Here is a 23,756-nt window from a genome sequence, read left to right on the forward strand (position 1 = left end):
TGAGGAATTATTATTATTACTTTTGTTGAGGCGTTTCTAGCATATTAGATAAACATCGTCGTGTCTAGCTGAGAATAATAAAAATCAAAGTTCTAGCGAGTGGAATTTTTTCCCCCTTGTTTCGGAAATTAATTAATATTGATATTAAATGTTTTGTATAAAACGAATGATTTGAAAGACCGAATGAGATGAATGATTATGCGAATTCTTAAGTGATTCACTGAAGGTTGCTTCCTAGTTGAAGATTACTTGGGCTAGTGGTTAATGCAGGTGGCAGTCGTGAATAACACGAGTCTTACTTTGCTGCACTTTCGACAAATAAGCAAAGTTTGTTCTCTTGGTAGACCGACTAGTTTGCCTTTTCGCCATCTAACAATGCCTCTGAACCTTTGTGCATAAGCCTTTATGCACCGTTGATTTTTTTTGTAAGGTGAAGAATGTATTCAGCTTGATTCAGATAGGTATTCGGTAGACTGAGCTTTTATTAATAGATTTTATCTGCCAATGTCATGAGAATTGTGGTAGGCTCGTTATGCATGAGTTTACCTGGTGCCTAAGGCGGACGTGGGCATCTTGTTGCGCGCAAAAAAGTGCTAGTAATAATAATAACAAGCCAATCGTTCAGTGCGTCTTTTATAATATTTGAAGATGGTAAAATATATTGGAAAGCATTAGGGCTTGCCATCCTGTTGAGTCGAAACTATGAGATACATTTTATGCATAGCTGCAAAACAGTTTTTGCGTTAAATCAAAGTATAAAGTTAGTGAATGCTTTCATTCCTTATAAAAACTATGCTTTTTAATTGTAGTCTCATTTAAAATACTTTCTTTGAACATGGGGACTTTATTGTTTCTAATAATAAACGGTTTTAAAAGAATGTATTATTTGAATAATTTATCTAATTTGATTTAATTTGATCTATTTTGTACTAATGACTAATTAGTGGGTGAAGGAGATTAATGATTATTTATTTGTATTGTTTGTAAGGGCCCTTATGCCATTCTCTCAAATCTTCTTAAGTTGTTATTTTCTTGTGTTCTAAAATCATTATTTAATTCCATTAAATCATTCGCTCAATAATCTTCTTAACCCATAATATAATTGATCAATTTGAAGATGTCCTAGTGCATTGAAATTGGAAGAAATTAAGAATAAGCCTAAGAAATTCAAAATTAATGCTGGGTATTACTAATATAAGTTGCTTGGAATAGACCTATTAATTGAGATGTTAGTTTCCATAAAACAAAGAAATTATATATTATGATATGTACTAGATTCTCAAATTCTATATCATGAAATTACGTTACTGGGTAAACGTACAAAGTTGTGTAACCTTTCATGCTAACTTATAAGAATGACTAAAATTAAGTATTTTTATATAAAAATCTATTTTGTTCAAAGATATGATTTGGATAAATTTATTTTAGCTATGTTATATATGGTCTCACACTTTTCCAATTGGAAATGTCTATTAAATGCATGATTTATACTAGTTTGTAGCCAATTACTAAAGAAATAAAATTATTCCAGAAAAGTGGCGTTTCAATAAATCTTACTATATTTTATGATTTTTTTTTATAACATATAAACAACATTTTATAGAGCTTAGAGTCAAGAATACTCTAATATAGAGTTTATAGTTTTTTAATTAGATATAGCATATTATAATTCAAAAATTCTACAAGCACATATTTTAATACTAAAAAAATGTCAATTTTGAGAAAGGAAAAAAGATTAAATCATATTTTTTAAAAATTAAAAATTCTATGACATTGTAGAGGAGAGAGTCTTCTTCTAAAATGTATAGTTTTTCTATTGGTTAGAATATATTTTATTTGAAAAATGTGATGGGAGATGAAAACTATTGATTTCAAGTGAGTTGAAATTTGAATCATTATAAAAGAGAAAATATAGGTCGAAAGCTGATTTTTATTTTTGATTGGTCTAACTATATATGTTATCTATAACATAGTCTGAGATCAAAGGAAAATAAATTTATTTCCATATAGTTTTGTGGTGGGAACTACATCCCTAATTTTCAGTGATTTTCAACAGCCTAAAAGTTATCTATAAAAATAGGAAAAATATATTAATTATTGTTCCAAATATTTATTAAAAATTATAATCCTAAACTTCATCCATTTCTACACATTTCATTAGTTTACATCATTTTCAATATCAAAATAATAATAACAATTTTATGTCATTGTAGGTGAATAGTTATACTTTTGTTAGCCTTTTCCTTTACAAAAGGGTGACAAAGGTTTGTACTTTTACCCTACTACAATAATTATTTAAGTAATGAGATCTCACGTTGTAAAATGAATTCTTTTGGTTGCATTTGTGTCAATCGTATGCTTTCTTGTAGTTGACATCTTGTTGATGGTGTTGATTTTTATGATTGTCAGTTCTTTTATTTTTGTGATGATGGAGTTGTGAGATTATTGATATGTGATTTGATGGTGTCCTTGATAATTATGAGGTCAACTTGTGTAGATGTGGATTTTTTTTTTGAAAGCAAGATGTGTACTAGATGTGATGTTGCTATGGGTTGAATGTAAAATCTTGTGTAGGTGATTGATGGTTGATAGTATTCTCTTTTACCAATATTCACCTAATTGTTGTTGATGTCTACATTTTGAGCTTAGTAATGAGACACGATGTTCTAATATCTTTCTCTTACCACTATTTTTTTATAATGTTGCAACTATGAAAAGTTGTGATTCAATTGTGTTGTTTATCAAATTTGTTTCCTTGCTAATATAGTAAGGTTGGATACCAGCCCTCCCTTATGTTGACCATGATGTTTGTTGAAGCTTAGAGTTTAAAATGATAGATTGTATGAAGAGTCATGGTTCATAAATAGATGATTTCATAATCAAGTCATACTAATGTAGCCTAAATTCCTTAGCCAATTAAAAGAAACATAAGAGAGGAAAAACACAAACAAGATTTATAGAATGACAATCATTCTTTATTATTCACCCAACTCATCTTCTTCTAAAATGAGAGAAAACAATAATTTAAATACAAATCCAAAATATCATTTTTGGTAGTTTTTTAAAAAACTCCTATAAAGATTATTTTCTCCATGTGAAGATTCCTAAAACTAAGATAAGTTGGCCTACCAAGTGATTTGAAATTGGAAATAATATTTGAACGTTACTAATAAAAATAATTTTCTAAAATATTAAGGAAAATGCTAAAATCATAAAATTTCACTAAAAGATCTCAAATCATTCTCCTCTAGTTGAAAAGAACATAGCCCTTGCCTTTTTTTTTGGAGTGCATCCATCTTTTCTGGATCTTATCCTTCACATTGTACCAAATACCAATTTTATCGACTCAGGGAATATAAACTCAAGTCTTCTTGAATGTGAGTTTGGTCTTTCCTAGTCTTCTAAATTTTCATATTTTCCATCATCTTTGTAACTAACACTAGATTTGTAATCCTTTTTTTTTTTTAAACCCATATTCTATTCATCATCGTTAAGAATCCAAAATTCTACTTCTTTTGTATTATACCTCTGGACCATCATCATTTATGTTTCCAACATATAATATATTAAAGTATTGACCATTACAATAAATATTCACATAATACCCTTGCAAGAATACATATACCTCATTCACAAATAAATCTAAAACATATTCTTTAGAAGCTTTTTCTCAATAAGTGTTTATGCTTTCTTAGTTTTAACAACATATTCAAGTAATTGGAAATGATAGGGAAACTCATCTGCAAGTAATTTTGCATTATCTTCTTCAATTCTTGATGTCAAATCAATCATAGTTGTATACTTAAGATTTCATTTTTTAACTCTTTCTCTAATTTTTTGGTCTTTCCTTTCATTTTCCTCTTCTAAATAATCTTTTGAATAGACCATGTGATCTTCTTCTTGACTTGTAGGTACTATTTTGCATTTCTAGTTCTATTAAATTTCTTAATAGTTCCAATCCTTTTTTTATTTCTCTAATATTTTTTCAATCTCTAATCATCTCATCTTTTTCTCATTCCTCTTCCTCTCTTTATCTTTTATGATTTTCTTGTTTCTTCTTTGATGAATCATTATCATGGCAATTCTTTTAACAAATCAATATCTTCAAGAAAGTCCATTAACCTTGCTTTCACTTTCTCTTTTCCTTACCTAGGTCTTTTCTCTTCTCTACCTAGTCTTTTGGCAACTATTTTCTCTTCTCAACCTACATAAACATAAACTCACAACCACAAAGATATCATTTTCGTAGAGATTATGAGCTTTGACACTAAATGATCTAGCTGAAATTTCCTAAATAATCAATAGAAACATAAGAGAGAAAAACTACAAAATAGATTTTTAGAATTACAATCATTTTTAATTATTCATCCAGTTCCTCTTAATGTACAATGAGAAAAAATATTAATTTGAATACAAATTCATAATTATCATTTTTTAGAGTTTTTTTCAAGAAAAAATAAAAAAACATTTTTGTAATTTGTAAAATAAATCCCAACTTTTTTTAATGAAGATTCCTAAAAATAAGATAAGATCAATTGTCAACTAGCATTTGACAAAAAAATCTACTTGAGCTTACTACTAGAGTTTTTTGAATTTTTCTTCAATGGAGTATGAGGTGAGCTCCTCCATCTTGGATCTAGTAACTCTACATTTTTTTAAGTATTGAATATCTTATTTATGCAGGTAGATTCTCTAGCTTCTATTGGCTATGTTGACATTCCCTTATCCACCTACAACATGCCTAGCACTCTAGGAGACAATTTAGCCTTCCTTAGTTCCTCCCATCTCAAGGTGGATTTTGGCACTCCACTTTTGGTCCCTCAATTAGGAAAACACTAGAAAGAGGTTACTTCAAGATCTAAGGTAAACTTAAAGTTAGGGGACTCCTAAAGGTTGCCTTGGGGGATGAACGCCAATAAATCTTCATGCCAGATTCCCTAGCTAAGAGTGTGTCTTCCTCCAGGAAATTTTTTTTTGTGGGATGGTTTCTTTTGTTTAGAACCTTAATTAAGATGGTTAGAAAATGGTCTGAGCACTATAAACTAAAGGGAAGATTCATAATGTATCTACTATCAAGAGAGCTTTTCCTATTCAAGTTCACATTGTAGAGTGATGTTAACATAGTTTTGTTAGGATCTTGGAGCTATGGGAAACATGGCTTATTATTGGCTTTTTGGAAACTAGGATTTGACACTGCAACTGATCTTCTTCACATGACAATTTTCTAGGAATGTCTTTTGGGGCTTTGTCTTGAATTTTTGGATGAAAGGGTCCTTATAGGGAATAGTAATGTGTTTATCCATTTCATCACCCTCGATGAGGTTACTAGATATAAGTCTAGGTTGGTCTGTGCAGGGATCTGAATTAATATGGTCATTGATTGACCCCCTCCCACCTCCATCTCTATCAACTTCAAGTGGGGGAAGAAGTTTCAAGCTTTATTTTATGAGCTTATTAATGATCTTCTTCTTTTTGTTTTAGATTCTAACCTATGGAAGAATGGAGTATTCACGTCCCATTTAATTAGCCTCTAAAACCAAGATCTCTACTTCTAGAAACTTCCTCTCTCTACATAATCAACTTCCATTTCCCCTACCATTCTTGTTCCTCCTCATGGGTAGCAATATAGAGATCCCTCTTTTCCATACCCTCATGAACCTCTTCTAATTTCTCTTCAATTTCCTTCTTTGTCTTGAAAATATCTTTGAAGGATGACTTATTCTAATTTCTCAAGCTTCTTAGTTATGCAAAATATGGAAGTACCTTTGACCCCTATACTCCACCATTGATTAACATAGTCTCTAAATTGTGGATGGGAGTACCACATAATCTCATATCTAAAGGGTTTCTTCCTATTAGTTCTCGAGTGAGTCCACTTGAATGGGAGCATAGAGTAATTAGAAACTATCCTTAGGAACACATGAAGTTAGCTATAAGGAAGGATGTTCCAATCAATTGAGAGAAGAACTCTATCGAGGATAACCTATATGAGGTTGTTCCCTAGAAAATTTTTGGAACAAGTGAAAGAGACTCCCTGAAGATTCATGTCAATTAGATTATTCCTCCTTAATAACTCATCTAGATCATGCATACTCTCGAAGAAGTCTTCCAAACTACCCAATATCTCTGAAGGGTATAGAGGGGTATTAAAATCCCCCACACATATGATTTTGCATCCACTACAATTAGAAATTTATAAAGATGCCTCCTCCTAAACCTGTAATGTTGAATAGAAACCAAATAATTACCTTATCAGAAAAAGACACCACCAAAAAGTGAGGACGAATATGAATTCCACATATACACAATCCACATAGACACAATTTCCACTAAAGCACCTTCCACTTCATTACAAGCATACTTAGCACCTTGCCATGTATATATATTGCCATTCTGTTAAAATTTTGCTTGTTCATTTTAACTTCTTATATATGATAATAATATCAACCTTGTGGCCAAAGATCATTTTCTTTAGTGAATTTTTTTTCTGAGGGTTTCTAAGGCCCCTCATATTCCATGTAATGAATTTCATTTTGTACCTTTATGGATGTCTTCCAAGGTCCATTTCTTTACATGAGCTATCTATTGAGAAGTCACCTTTGTTCTTGCCAATCTTGTCGATGGTCTACCAGTTCTCATCTCCAAGATGACAACATCCTTCAGCAGTCCACAAGTTTTCTTCTTGGGTTCCTTCCAACACACATCATCCACACAAGAGAAGTGGGTGGAAGAAATCATAGTATCTTGATCATAGCAAAGTAAAGAAACCATCAGGGTACCCTTCAGGGAGGGACAATCTAACCATTGGGTGGACAAAAAGTAATGATTCTCTATATTCACCAAACCATTCTAAGGAGTGGCAAAAGGATCAAGGTCCTCTAGAACCCTAACAACCACCCAAGGGGACTCAACTCCTTCCACCTTTAAGGCCTTAGTCTTGTCCCTAGGGGACTTAGATGTAAGGAAACTTGGCAATAACGAATATAACCGTTTCCACATAACCCATAATAGATCTGAAATAAACACAGAATTAAAATCCACATGCAAGAGAATAGACAACATACCCACAAAATTGTGACACAAGATATACCCTGGGAAACCCTCATTGAGGAAAAAACCCAACCTCCAAAAGCATCCATCATCATGTATTATTCAGCAAAAAATACCATTTCCATACAACCATGGAAGCCTTCATAGCCATAGCCACAACTGAGAAAACTATGTGAACAAGCATGAATCCACACATCCCATGCCATACTTCCAACCTTCACAAATGCTCCCTTGGCTAACCTATCAAGCCTTGTCCTGCTCGACTCTTGCCTTTTTTTTTTCTTCTTGTCACTCTTTCTCTCTACAACAACTACCCTTGTGGCTGCTTATATAGTAGCAAGTCCCACAAAACCACCAAGTGGTATTACATAAACCATGTGCTAAAACCATGTGCTACCTAACCCACTAACCCCACATTTAATATTGGGCATTTAATTCTTTTCCCCAATATTAAATAATTACATAAAATATTATCACAATGTTACAATACAACTCATCAAGAATATTCCATGGGAATCTTTACATGTTGCACGTCCATCTAGGTACAACATTACATAATAAAAATAAAATAATAAAATAACAATATTATGCAATGTGTGCAACACCCATTATCTCAAAAATCTCCCACTTGTTGTATACATTGCATAGGGTCAATCCGTAGCCACATAAATGAACAAGGGAACAATCCCTCCCAGCACATCCACCATCATGGATCAAAATACACTGAGTGGTCCATCCTAGTACTCGCAATAAAATCAAAGTATCCTGCATCTTGAACATGAATGATCTCACCTCCTATTATGCCACTCCCACTAGACATACATAGAAGCCATCCAAAGAGAAAACCACCCAACTTGTCGCATTAGAAGATCATAAAATCCTGTACCAATTGAAAATTCTGAGCACCAATAACCTGATCCAAAGGTAATCACATGTATCTATAGTTGTCAAAATATCCATAACTGAAATAGCACCCACAGTAAAGTGCCAAACCCATCCAACTATCCATACCTCAAAGGTATAACAAGTGAATCTCATATCACCGACATATCCAATCTATAACCTGCAATCACAAGCCTCAAGAGCAATACCTGCCACATATATACCAAGAAGCTCCCACTGCAAAAGATAATGTCAAATCTATAACCAATCCACTCAACACATCTCAAAGAAGTGAATCCATGTAGTATCAAGGACATCCACAATACATAAACCAATATCCTGCAAGAATAACTCTCATAACAAGTCTCCAATGCTCTCCCAAGTTCACCACAACCAATAGAGGAAAGAGATAAAGGAATAACCATGTCATCTTTCACATGATATGCATGAGCACAAACTAGTGATCACAATCTCCAACCAATCTCAAATCCAATGTAGTCAAAATTGAACATCCAGGAAGATAACCAAGACTAGAGAAACCATGCAAATCATAACCTGTATCATGTCCTTCTACACACACCTCTAGATGTAAACTATGCAAGTATGATCTCCTCCATAAAACCCCAACAAGAAGCCTCAACAACACCCAAACCATACCATATAACTCATCATGGATGTAAGCCTCTCACAAGAAGATCAAACTCAATAAATCCATTCCTAAACCAAGGAATAACCATTCCTAATCCAAGGAAAAATGCCCAATATAAAACCATCTCCCAAACTCAACCAGCATAACAACATATGCACATGTAGATAACCAATGCTAAACCATCTCTCAAATGAACCCTCCAGACCTAACTCATGTACCATAGCTCAAGATCCATATGCATGAAAGACAAGCATAAATATAATGCAATTGAGAGAAACAATGGGCTATACCTCTCAAGTAGCAAACCGCCAAGTAGACCAAGAGTGGGGAATGAGAATGCTCATCAAGATACTCAAGTCTCCAACCAAGACTCATCTAAGAACAATCTCCTCTCAAGTCCATATCAGGTGACTGCCCCTCGGACTTCCTGTTGAAACCATCAACCGTCTCAACAAATACTTCTCTAATCCAAGAGAAATCAGCGTCACCACTATCTCTAAGTATCCATGAGCACCTGTAACCAATCAATTCATGCCAACTCCAAATGCAACATAGCAATATCATGAAGTATCCAGCTTATGATCAGTGTACTCAATACCAAGAAACTAAACCAAGATCAATGTCAAAGTTCCAACCATGGCCTCAGGAACATAAACATGACAACATGATCTTACCATCTCAACTAAAGAGATAACATGCTCCATATGAACATACTATAACATGTCACAACTCTAAACGCGTATCAAGAGTATACTATGACATAATAATGAAACCATCCTCACACCAAGGATAACATGTCAAATAAAAGCATAAACCACACCTTTGCCAAGAACCCTGTGAGTCCTCAAGATGCAACCATCTCCACACACCATGAAGAAAACCATCTCCACACACCAGGAAGAACCATCTCCACATACCATGAAGATAACCAAGAACTCCATAAGTCCTCAAGATCTAACCATCTTCACACACCATGAAGATAACAAGTGCACCATGCAAATGTCAAAGACGCTTCTGCAGCAACAGGATCTAAGACAAACCTCCAACATCTGCAAACATTCAATAAATATATCAATGCCAACAACTCCCACTCAACCGTGGTACCAAGTCACCTATGGCATCATAAAATCCATCCTCTCCAAACCAAGAAGATATAAACCAAGCTAGGAACTAATTTTGCATTGTCACCCCATCACTGTCACAAGCTCCCACTAAACCGTGTATCCAAGCTATCCATGACATAATGATGAAAACCCATCCTCTAACCATGAGAATCAAGCAAGGCATCAAACTATCAAAGAACTCAAAGTGCACATCATGAGCTCCTCAAAAGAAACCAAATAACCATGATCCTCAACCAAGAAGATATACCACCATAACTGAATCAGAAATCCAAGCTAATGAACATCAAGGATGTACCTGTATATTCAATCATGTCATGCCAAAATCCATGACACCGTGATCACATCCATGAACCGAGCATATGGCTATCAAAGTGTCCAACCTATCAGCATAAAATAGTCAACCACAATCCTCCACCATGACTATCCCTGGTAACAACATCTCATCCCTTCTACATGAAGATAAAATCATGCGACTTAGGGCATAGACAACCCAAATCCAAGCCACCAATCTGAATATGCATCAATAATGAAAGATCAATGGGCAAAGACAACCCATAAACAAGCTATAAATGCAACCTGTAAGTATAGACCGCTTACAAGACTGCACAACTTGTAGATCCAACAAGTCATCATGCATATCCAAACCAAACACTGATAACTATATCATCATGAGACCAATTTGAAATATGAACTGAGTATACAATGACATCAAAACTTAAATCTCCAATGCCATAAACTCACAATGTTACCATAGTCAAAATATATCTATAAACTGTTCAGATCAATATATCACCAAATAAATCATGCCAAACCTACACCAAATCTAAACCAATGTGTAGAGCTCTCCAAGAGCTTTCTGTTGACTACTCGAAGTCCAAAATCTGACTCTGTATGCCCAAGTTATGCCCTAATCCGTGCTCAAAATAAAAAACACCTGACTTTAGGTCTCTCAAAACCTGAAAAAATATCAAAATCAGACAACCAAACCTACACCATCTTGTAGTGCTCTGAATTAGCTTTCCAATGCCTGTAAGAACTCTAAAATCCGATATTTTGAGAGAAAGTTATGGCCATTTTACTAAGACAGTCTTTTTACCATTTTCAGTACGATTTTTCATTTTTTAATTTTTTTTTCAGTGACGAAAATTCTGAAGGGATTAAATTTGACGGCCATCATGGGCTTAAACCAAAAAACTCTTTCATTTCCTCTGAACATGGCCAAACTAGGGCATATTATATATCAAAATTTATGGAAATGTTGACCCGGATCCAATGGTAAGGTCTGTTTTTACCCAGGATGTCATTTCTGCAAGCTACCCCCCAAAACCCTCATTTTAAATGAAACATCCGAAAAAATATTTTTGTCCAACAATTTCACATGCCCAAATCTTTTAACATCCCATCATAACAGAAAATCCAAAACTCTCAGATCTGCAATAAAACATTCATATATCTTGCCCTTTCTTTTATACTCTCATGCATTCCCATGGATTCAATCTAGGGTTACAATAATAAAACCATAGCTCTGATACCACTTGTAAGGGAACTTGGCAATAACGAATATAACCGTTTCCACATAACCCATAATAGATCTGAAATAAACATAGAATTAAAATCCACATGCAAGAGAATAGACAACATACCCACAAAATTGTGACACAAGATATACCCTGGGAAACCCTCATTGAGGAAAAAACCCAGCCTCCAAAAGCATCCATCATCATGTATTATTCAGCAAAAAATACCATTGCCATACAACCATGGAAGCCTTCATGGCCATAGCCACAACCGAGAAAACTATGTGAACAAGCATGAATCCACACATCCCATGCCATACTTCCAACCTTCACAAATGCTCCCTTGGCTAACCTGTCAAGCCTTGTCCCGCTCGACTCTTGCCTTTTTTTTTTCTTCTTGTCACTCTTTCTCTCTACAACAACTACCCTTGTGGCTGCTTATATAGTAGCAAGTCCCACAAAACCACCAAGTGGTATTACATAAACCATGTGCTACCTAACCCACTGACCCCACATTTAATATTGGGCATTTAATTCTTTTCCCCAATATTAAATAATTACATAAAATATTATCACAATGTTACAATACAACTCATCAAGAATATTCTATGGGAATCTTTACATGTTGCACGTCCATCTAGGTACAACATTACATAATAAAAATAAAATAATAAAATAACAATATTATGCAATGTGTGCAACACCCATTATCTCAAAATTAGAGGCCAAAACACCATCCCTAGTATCTAAAAGGATCTCCCCCTCTTCAATGCAACCATTGGAATCCTCTATATCCTCAAACTTCTCACTTGAGAAGAAGCTACCTTTTCAATATTCTTTACAAAAGGATAATCATCTAGAGCATTGGCATGATACTCTAACTCCCCCATAAAAATCAAAGAATATTTTGGGATTACTCAAAAGGAGCATCTCAGGTCACTCTCTCTAGGATCAATCACACCATTTGAGGGAATCTTCCCTTTCGTCTTCTCATCCTTATGATTAATGGGTTTACATTCAGTAATGAAATGACCATTCTTCTTTCACTTCTAGCAATATAAATATGTATATTGTCCAAGTGCCACATTCATATTTTAAAGCAATAAGTTAATATCAAGAGGTCCATTTATAGCCACATTAACATAAAATCTGGAAAACCTAAGTCAAAATTTGTAAAGGGCATCCTCCTTGATGAAGTGCTTGAAGGAAGACCCAATCCATCTAAAAATCTTTTCATTCCAATATTCTAAGGGAAGATCGAGAGGCCTGACCTAGACTAGGGTTGTTCTATTGAGATCAATACTTAGGTCAAAACTTGACTTTCATTTGACCAAAATCAAAGATTTCTTTTTGTAACTCCATGTTCTCACCAAAACATGGGTTTGGTCCTCATCAACCACAAATATAAACTAGAAGAAGGAACCCACCATAGAAACCACCTCCACCAAGCCTTTGAGTTTCTATTTAGTTGAAACCCATCTCCTAACCATATCTATGGTTAGTCTAAATGGAAAAAAATTTCTCACCAAACTCACAAAATAACTCCAAGAACTATTTTCAACAAAAAAAAATGGAAGAATAATTTCTAGTCCATTATTCCTATGCAAAACTTTTGGCAGATCCCAGGGAGGGGACCCAAAATAAGAATATCCCACCAACATAGCTTTCTAGTCTAGTTTTGGGATTTTTGCATGCTTAGTCTTCCCTAAGTTTTCCTTGGGATAGGAACTCTAAAGAAATGCCAAATCATCTTGTACCCCTGTGGCATCCTTAGAAGTCAACCTGTAGGGGTTGGAGGTGCCTCCAGAGACAAGGGGGTCCTCATTATCTAAGAGATAAAAAGAATAAGATCCAGACAACATTGTTTTGGATTTTTTGGGGGCGATCTGTCGAAGACAAAGTACACCATGAGGGGAGGTGAAAAACAAAGCTATAGAAGTTGTAGTGGTGTCACTTGTTCTCTCTTAACATTGTTTCTAAAAAGAAGTGCATTATTTTTTGTTACTTCAATAGTTTTAATTTTTTATTTTTGACTTTTAATGTTTATATGTGAGATTTTAATTTCTAAAATTATCAAATTATTTTTAATTTGATTGGCTTATATATTTTGAATCTTATTACCCTAGTGATATTTGAGAATGGACTATATAATATCAAACCAATAACACATATTGAATATGGCAAGAGCCTACAACACAACAGTGAATTGTGAGCCTCTTAATTGGGAGATCTTGGGTTCAAATATACTCAAGATTAACTAATAATTAGAATAATTAATCACAACAAAAAATAAAAATTAACATTGGCTTCAGCCTCTTATCAATAAAAAAAATAACACACATTGAATAATTTTTCAATTATAGTAGTAACATTATGTTTATATTAGAAATTATAAATATTTTTTAAACATTAAAAAATGTATATAGTTTAAATAATTTTTTTAAAATAGTTTAGTTAAATATTGATTAAATAATATTAAATATTATCATTACAACTCAATTCTCTCTAACTATTAAATTTTAATTCTTAAAATATTATAACTTACAACAAATACAATCCATTATGTGTATTATTATGGATGTAGTTCATAACCACTTTCTTTTAAATTCTTTCATGTATAAAATATATTGAGATTTACTGGATGTAATTTCCAACTTCTATTTCCATGCAAACTCTTAAAGAAAATCCTACTTAATTTTTCTCCATGTGCTATAATATTTTAAAATATAAAAAAACAAGGGCTCTAGCTGAGCTCAAGTCCCTACCTTGTGAAGGGGTGAGACTAATAGGGGAAAATAAAGGTTATTTTGAAGAGTGGGATATGTAATAGAATAATTATGAAGAGCAGGATATGTAGCTTGAATAAATTATATTATTTGTAAGCGAATAATTATGAAGAGTGGGATATGTAACTTGAATAAATTATATTATTTGGAAGAAAACAAACACAAGACTATGCAGGAAATTGTAAAATTTGAATTAGAGGTAAAGTATGGAACCTATAACATATTTTATGTTATATTCCATATTGTGCATAAACTTTGGTAATTATAACTATAGAAATCTCTATCATATAATATAGAAACTTAGAAGACAATGTTTAAAATTTTCAATTTCAATACTGTAAGATGGAAAAATGGCCACAAACTTAAATGTTTTATGTATGTTATTTTTTCTATTGGTTTCATAGGCAATTCATTATATTACTTTATAACCATAAAGTTAAAAGACACAGTTTCAAATTTTCAAATTGAATACTATAAAAGAGACCAATGGCCACAAACTTAATTTTTTCTTATGTATGTTCTTAATTTATAACAAAAATGATATCTAGATTGTCCATAGTCCACTCTTTGTAGAATATTAGAATATTAGTTTTATGAAATATTCACTTTGTATGCTAGAAGACCAAGTACTTGTAATGTGAGCCTTTGCCAAAAGATGTTCAACAAAAGCTTTCATGTCCATTAACAGGAGTCCCTACCAGACATATTTTACACTAATTTTCTACCTACTTTTCCATTTTGTAATGTGTAAGCATCTATAAATCTATATTGGATGTCATTGATTCTAAAATTAAATAGTAATATAAAATGAAATTTATACAATTAAAATACCTATATTGATTTAATATAATTAAATATGGAATCCAAACATTAAACTAGAATACATTTTACACCCTCAAAATTTAAACTATTCAATTAGATGCCATTAGTCTATAAACTAAAAATTGAATACATTCAATAACTTTAGTTTTGAATGACACTAACCTAAAATTGAAAACATTCATTTATTTTATACAAACCACATAAGTGCGACAGTAATAGTAATTTAAAGGATGATTCCATTATTTTAAAAATGTTTCATCCCTCTTATAATTCAACCTTTGTATTCAAAATGGATTAACAACTTTTGAGTTCATATTGGATTTAAGTTATTGATCATAGAAACCTCACCATAAGTCGTCCTTAACTAAGACTGTTACTCCAAATTCAAAAGGTCTAATCCAAATCTTGATATAACTACATTTCAACCATCATTATGGATTATCATCTTATAGAGTTCTTTACACAGAATAAATTTTGCACATTTTGTACATTGCAATCTAAAAATAATATCCCTTTAATAATTAAACTTGTGATTCCATATTGGATTCTGAACATATATATTCAAATTGGATCCAAATTTATTCATTAATTGTAGAAATCTTCAAAAAAAAAAAATAAATATACATAGGCTTTTTAAGATCTAAACCCTACATACCTTGATAATTCATGTATTCAAGCTAAATCCAATTTACTAGATCCTAGAAATATCACCCAAATTACATATGAACAATACACCCAAGTCTAAAATATTTACAAGAACAATAATTTAATTTATAGATCAATCCACACAAGCACAATTAGGTCAAAAATATTCTAATGACCACTCCTATTGGCTGCCACAACATTCAAACCATTACCACAACAAGTCGTTGAATCTGATGGTGCAAATTGCAACCCAACATTAGAACCCATCCCAAGTTGTAGATTCACTACCATTACTTCTACAACCTCCATTACAAGTCATTGACTTAAAATAGACACACACAAAGCCTTATAAAAGGTACCCATTATCTCAAACTGTGGAGAGGGAAAAACTCTTGACTTACATGGGCTGATAGTTTCTACAAAACTCTTTTACAAGTTCCTATTAGTCGTGCTTTCCTCTTCTCCTACTATCATTCTATTGAATTAAATAAAAAATAAAAGATACAAAACAATAATAGAGATCATCAAAATGAATGCAAAATGGTGCATAATAGTTAAGGCACATGGGTATGTAGTTGCTAGGTGTTCAAACCTTACAAGCTAGATGTCACCTTCTCTAAATTTTTCAACAGAAATAGAAAAGACCACCACTAAAAATAACATTGGCCAATGGAAAAAAAAAAAGGAAACATAATAAAAAATTGGAGAAGAAGCTTATGTTAGATTGCTTTTGCACAATTCCCAAAACCTAAATTAATAGGTTAATGCATACTGAAAACTTTAGTCCCTACCTAACGATAGGGACTAATAATTGACTTCTCTTGATTAAAATATACACAGTCTCTTTAACTATAGGCATCAACACAATTAAGTAAATTCTCATCTTAATTGAGGGATAAGATCTATGTTGTACCACTAATATCAACATATACTAATTCACTAACATATTTCTCCAGATCTACTAATTCCGAATGCATTTTTTTTGTTTACTAACAATTCAATCTTCTACAAAATTAATTGTCATTTGATAATTTTGTTACCAAATTCTTTTGTTGATTCTTGTATAATGAGCAAAAAAAAAAAAAATCATTTATAAGAAGTTTGTAAGAAGTTTGTATGATGTAAGAAAATAAAAGATATAAGGTGAGAAAGAAGGGGGGAAAAAAATTGAACAAGATAGTAAATATTTCAAAAATAATTTTTCTTATGAATATTTTTAAAAATTTATAAATGATTAATTTTGATAAATATTTCTCATTCATATATATAATTTCCTAGACTTTTATTTCTAAGTTTTTATCCTCATTAAATTTTACCATGTAAGATCTTCTAGATTCAAAGAAAGAGATAATATTGAAATAGACAATTTGGCAAGGCTATACTAACATGAAGACATGTGGGGGAAGCGAGGCAATACAAGACTTTGAGAAGACACTTTCTTAATTTAATTATTAAATGTTAAGAAAAAATCTGGTCAAAACACTTTTGAATCTTCTGAGGTAAGCGAACAGCTTAAACATCACATACTAAGGCTTCATTGGTATAGTAAAAGTGTTATATAGTCAAAGTTTGACTTGTAAGAAGCACAGTCAAAGTTTGACTTGTAAGAAGCACCCTACACGGGCACAACGGGTATAAAATGTTTTGACCAGACATGAAAGAGCGAAGACTATACCTAGGTAGCTACCAGGATCGAGCAAATAAAGTTTGCATTTCAAAGTTCATTAGATCAAAAAAATTAGTATAGATGTACAGTTCGCAGTTCCACCCATAATAGACAGCGAACGTATGTAACGTTAAGAATCTACCAAGTTTGGATTACTCAGGGTGCGGCATGTTTGGATCCAACTTCTTGTTCCTCATTCTCGCCCGACAATTCCTCGAGCGACTTCCCGTTCGTTTCCGGCACCAGAAACGTACACAGAAATCCCAGCGCATTTGTTATTGCCAGCCCAAACAACGCAGCCTTTACACCATTTCCTCTACTATCATGGAGCCCTGCATACACAAACCCAAATGCTCCCACAATCGCTCCCGTTTTTCCAGAAGCCGCCGATATCCCGTGGCACGTCGACCGCATCCGCGCGGGGAAAATCTCAGCCGGAACAATGAAAGTGGTGCTGTTGGGCCCAAAGTTGGCGAAGACAAAAGTAAACGAATAAAGCACCAGAAAGACCACAGTGTTGCCACCACAGTAAGTATCCCCGCATTTATGGCCTCTCCAGTGATCATACGGTATCGATATGGCCAACGTGAAGACCGTCATGAAGAAGAAGCCCATTAGCTGAATTGCAAACCGTCCAATTCGGTCTATGAGTAAAACAGTAAACCAGTAACCGGGAACTGTTGAGCACAGTGCAATCAACGACTGCGCTCTTGCAATTCTGTAGACCTCTTCTATGGCGTTCATTTTCTCGCCGGCGGGAAGCCATCCGACAGCCGTGAAGATGTCTTTTGGGAACATATTCTGGCTGTAGAAAGCAATGTCGAGCAAGAACCAGGTAGATGTGGTGCCTAGAAGATGCCGACCGTGGCGGACAAGAAACTCTTTACAAAACAGCGCGCAGTTAACACTTTTGTCATCTAATTCCTCGATGTCCATCTGCAGAACCTTGGACATGTCCGAAGCGGCTTGATTTGTAACCAGCGTTGTTAACCGCGGGGTTTCAGGCATCCGCATGCGCAAATAGTACGTCAGCCCCGCTGGTACCGCTCCCGCCATGAGAATTATTCTCCACACGAAATCTGCCTGGGTAGGGGTCGAAAGATTAGGGTTTTCTCCATACACGGGGGTCTTATACGCGTTGTTGAAGACCGCAGAAACCATCATCGCCACGGCGTTGCCAGCTAAGATTCCGAGGCCCTGCATTGCGAACACGGCGGCCATGAATGTGCCACGTATTCGTTTGTTGGCGTACTCCGACATGATCGTGGCGGATAGCGGGTAATCGCCGCCGATTCCAACGCCCAGCCAGAAGCGAAAGAAGCAGAGCGTGGTCATCACGGGCTTGGCCGTGTGACCGAATGATAAACCGCTAGCGGTTGCGCTGATAATGACGAGCGCGAGTGTGATGGCGTAAACTCTTTTTCGGGCCGTTTTGTCACCGAGCCATCCGAAGAAAAGTGTTCCTACCAGAGTTCCGCAGAGGGCTGCAATGTTAACCGCCGCGGCTACGTTGGGAGGCAGTGATCCCGGTTTGCCTGATAACGGGTCGTAATAGTACAACCGGCCCAGAAGATTTGTGACGGTGGATATGCAGAAAAGATCATATGCGTCTGTGAAGAAGCCCATTCCTGCGACCACTTTGGCAGTGAAAATTTGCCACTGTGTCTTTGCTTTGTCTAGCGCAGATATCGATTCCGATTTGGGCTTTGACATCGCTCGGCTTCTTCTTCTTGCTCTTCAATTCTACTGATTCAAATCCTGAAGCAAAAGTCCAGCCTTCGGTCAATATTATTCCTACTGTCTTCACATTCCTCTAAAAACATAAGAGTACTGCGTTCGCGAAGACTTGTAACACTTGGACATTCATTGCCTTAATCTGAACATATAAGAAATGGTAAAGTACTCTAGGATATTTTCAAAGCATTTATGCTAATTTCGTGATGTCACTGAACATCTGCACATTACGTCGGCTCGATGGAAACATGGAGAAATCGGTGCTTTAAAAAATTGAGAACAAAATCACCGAGTGCTTTTTAATGGGTGCAAAGAACATTGATGATCACACGATGTCTACAATATACTTCATTTGCCTCTATAAGCATAATTCCAAGCTTTTGGAGAAGAGAACTAAACATTCTCTCATTTTCTTGGTGGCTTTGCACGATCTATCTTGTGTGACTTCTATTTTGTAGGAAGTTGTCAACTCACTTTGATTCTTTGACTATGTCGAGTTGGTCAATGGACCTCTATGGGAGACTTTATGTTATTAATGTCAAGTCAACATGTTATCCAACGTAGACTTGTGGTCAAAATGTAGTTTGACTATGTGATTATGCATTTGGTCTTCATGAGTTTTTGTTTATTTAGAATTTACTATCTATGTGTTGTTTGGGTTAGTAAATTAATTTTTATGATACATTTTGATGTTGATGATTGCATGAGTTTTATGCACAAATGATGATGTTGTACTAAATGGTGCATGGTGCATCATGATATTTTTAAATTTTATCTAAGATGGTGTTCAAATTGATAATGAAATGGATATGATTTTTATTGATGATAAAATAACATGATTGCATTTGTGATTATCTAGTTATGAATTCATGGACACTTACCTTTTCTTGTGGTTTTGTTAGTGTCTTAGTGGATGCAGGATTGAAGGCAAGAGTGCGGTTGAGGTAGAGGATAACTCCTATGCAATGGTGGGTATGGATGATCTAGTTTAGCACACACTATTGAGTTTTCATGAAAGATTTTAGTAGTGCTCTTCTAACCTTGACCTTTAGAAAAAGCATGAATTGTTCAATAAATTAGTTTATATTCTATATTAGAAAAATGCATTAAATATATGAATTAATATGGTTAATCAAATAGGTGATATGATGAAAAAATGGAAAAGTTATTTTACTGTTATAACCTTGGAGAAATTTAAAGTGTTATCTTTAAATTTGACCTCTTCTGATATAGTGAATAAGGTTGTGGTTTATTTCTAACTTTGCTTCCTTGGGACTATGTGGTTATTTGAAAGATATTGAAGTATTGAATAAGTAATTTCATTATTAACGTAAATAAATGTACACTCGCCCCTAATTGAGATAATGATATTGAATATAATCCCCAATCCCATAACATTCACTCATACATCTAGCCATGTTTCCCATCATGTTCCAGCATTATGACACATGATAAAAAGAGGGTCATTACTATCCCAATTCCTAATCTTGCAAAGATATTCTACACATTGTATTATAATCATGGAATTTGAAGTTGTACTATATCAATCAGTTCCACTATCTTCTCATATTAAGCTTTTGTGTAGTGATCCATGCAAGAACCTTAGTCTGACAGTTGTACATATCCCATTTTTAGTTATTCATTAGGTTGGTCCCATTTTAGATATCCCACTTTTTTTTATTTCAATTAGTGTTTGAACAAGATCTCCATCTCTCCCAACTATGCATTTTAGAAATTCCTCATGTGAGATCCTTTGTCATCAAAGCATTATCCTAAAGGTTCTAGTTTCCAAATTAGCATACTTCTAGATCCTACCAATAGGTCCTTATATGGCGTATCCTTCCTAATGTCTGACCTTCATTTATTAGTATCCAACCCTACTGATCACTTTAGTAAAAGCTTATTCATCATGGATTTACTCTTTCTTTCATATTGGTTTTCAATTTATGTTCTTGATTGTCTTTTCTGAGTAATATAATTATTCTCTCAAGGTCACCACAATCTTTTATACCATGATGTATTGTGAATGGGGAAATCTAAGAGAAAAGTCATAATCAACTTTTATTTATTTCTTTTTCTACTTGTGACTCAGTTGGATGTGACCCTTACATATCCAAATATGTGATCACTTGTGGTTACATGGTGTACTTAGAAAATATCATTTGTTTGTGGATTACCTAGTACTCATTCCAATCTAAATCCTTGATGTATGTTTTTTTTGAGTCACTCCAATGCGATGTCAATGATAGGGTCTTATTATTCTTGGTAACTTTAGCGGGTCCCTAACATTTTTATATCAAATTAAGTGCTCAACTACATTGTGGTACTCCTTCTTAGAATACCTCGTGTTCAAGCTTCAAAGCATTCTATCCACCCCATAAAGAATAGAAAAGAAATTATTTATTATAACCCTAAAATAACCAAACAAATTTAGTTAGTCAAAGTCAATCCAAACATCCCATCAACTTAATCAAGTATGATCATGACTCAATTAAAATCCTTTAGTCCGAAAAGAATCCAAAAATTTTCCAAATCTCCTTCATCTCACAATCACTACCTTAAGGGTTCAATTTAGAAATTAAATTCCCCTACTATCCCCCTCAAATCCTTGATTTTTCAATTCTCATGCTTAAGGTTGTGCAAGTGATTTCCCTCCAGTGAGAGTATAGTCAGTTTGCGATATGCTACATTTAAATACTTGCATTTGATTTCATTATTAGGTGCATTCATTTCATCTAAATTTAATTTCATTATTAAGTTCAATCATTTCATTTGGATTTAATTACATTACTAGACCATTTGTATTTAATTGCAATTTTAGGTGCATTCATTTCATCTTCATTTAATTTCATTATTAGGTCCATGAACATGTACATTTGTATCTTAATTACATATTAAGTGTATTCATTCACATATTTCATTTATATTTTCATCTAGTGTGCATTCATATAAAACTCATGATCTTAAGTGTATTTAGTTGCATTGAGATTCCTTAAAATCATTTGGATTTCATCTTATTTGCATTTGAGGCACTTAAATTCATTTTTTGAATGCATTTTTCTCACATTAGTTACACTTGATCATTCCATTCAATTTTTGAGTTGCATTTAGGAGCTTATTATTTGCAATTCATTACATCAATCATTATTCTTTTATCTATTTAGAATTTCATATTCCATTACTTGTCTTATTTTTCTATTCATTTCTAGTTTTTCAATCATTATCATTTTAGAATCATTAAGTGAAATTTTACGCATACACTTAGTTCATTAGGTTTCATCCATAATTAGGTTCATTTTTGCCATGATTCTAGGTATGCATAGAAATAAAGCATACTACATCACATCATATCACTTAAAACTAAAGCATCATAAACATCCACTATATATCATGCATAATCATATAGAAATAACACATAATACATGACATTGTGTACATATTTAGAATCATCATCATCTGCATAAACAACACATTCACATCATGAAATAAATGCATCACATATAGCATCACAATACATAGCTTGCATAGCACATCGCATATTTTGCATTGCACATGACAACATTTTAGATAGCTTTATGGGTGATGATAGGACTTTCATTGTACAATAGGGTAGATGTGAGTTGTTTAATAGAATAAGTGCTAACAATAATACTGGCAAATGCTTCTTGCGATGTGGTGGGTTGTTGTGGTGTGGCATAAACCAATGGCCATGTGATAGATGATTGACTACTTTGAGGAGTAGGGGTCCATAGTTAGGTAGATCCTGCATTCAGTTCCACAACCTATTGTGTCATTGGTTGGTATCCTCCTCTAGGAATGTGTTGGTACAAAAATTGTCCCTTTTACTCATTTCTTTAAATACCCAATATTTATGAACAATGACTGATTACAATAGTTGGGAAACTGCAACTAAATGACTAATTACCCTCTGAACTTGTAGGTACAATACCCTTGAGTTTGTGATTTGTAGTAAATTTGTTTGTTCCTAATTCTAAAATAGGGTTTTTTCTTGACCAAAGAATGGGAGAGGAAAACCAAGTTAGGCCTAAATAGGAACTAACTCAGGCTAGGATTTGGGTCTTTATACTAATCAAATTTGTGAACTAATACATCCTATGAACCTGCAAAATTTGGTGATGCAATAGTGAATTTTATTTATGGATTAGACACTTAACAAAATGCTTTTAACTCTAACATGCAAAGAAAGTTAAGAAATAATGCAGCAAAGAATCTCTTTTAGCCTCTAATAATACTATGATTATCTTCAATTTGTTGTATCAAATAGGGGAAGAAAACTTTTTTTGCTCATTAACTCAATCCAACTCAAAGAGATTTCTTAAACTATGATAAACAATAGAATAGTAAATAATTGATACAAAGAACCTTCGATTTGTCTCTACAACATCAAGTATTTTGCACCAAAAAATAGATGACCTTTTATTAATATTTTAGTTGGGTACATATAGGATTCCAAGATGACTGTTACAAAATGGAATTAAACTGGTTCATCTCCTCAAAAATAAAAAATGACAAGAGCCATTTATCAGTTACAATTTCACATCAAAATACAAAAGGGTGGGAGAAAGATCACTTTCCCTTCTTTCCCTTTTCTAACTTTACCTTATAGGCCTTGGTGGAAACAATGATTGGAATAAGCTCCTCGTGCCTGTGGACATGAACATTTGTGTATCTTAAGAGCCACTTGGAGTGTTCTCTGGCCAAGTCTTTGATTGCACTCAACCATTCTTGCATTTCCTCCATTGCCACATACATACACCCATTCAGTCATTGGAGATCTGACACTCTGTCCTGATAGCTAGAAGACCTCTCTATTAATTGTCCAAGTAACTAGAAAAAGTATTTTTAATAACTACAACCCCT

At 33.8% G+C, this 23,756-nt stretch overlaps 1 protein-coding gene across 1 annotated transcript; it reads right to left on the reverse strand.

Annotated features, from left to right (window-relative positions):
• Positions 1-15,408: 15,408 nt before the first annotated feature.
• Positions 15,409-18,854, reverse strand: LOC149563555 (putative inorganic phosphate transporter 1-3). The gene is made up of 2 exons (XM_089828218.1): positions 17,325-18,854; positions 15,409-15,477 (listed from the first exon to the last, which is right to left on the reverse strand). The coding sequence occupies exons 1-2, from the start codon at positions 18,852-18,854 to the stop codon at positions 15,409-15,411; spliced, it is 1,599 nt and encodes a 532-aa protein (XP_089684344.1).
• Between the last annotated feature and the right edge of the window lie 4,902 nt (positions 18,855-23,756).

This window comes from Cupressus sempervirens, chromosome 4 (genome assembly GCF_028749045.1).
Source record: "Cupressus sempervirens isolate cs-2001-9-10 chromosome 4, ASM2874904v1, whole genome shotgun sequence".
NCBI classification, from domain to species: Eukaryota; Viridiplantae; Streptophyta; class Pinopsida; order Cupressales; family Cupressaceae; genus Cupressus; species Cupressus sempervirens.

Coding starts and splice junctions, on each gene's coding strand:
- LOC149563555 (XM_089828218.1), bottom strand. CDS start 18,854: ATGTCAAAGCCCAAATCGGAATCGATATCTGCGCTAGACAAAGCAAAG. Junction 15,478..17,324: donor GCGAGAATGAGGAACAAGAA/GTTGGATCCAAA, acceptor CAAGGTATGTAG/GGTTTAGATCTTAAAAAGCC.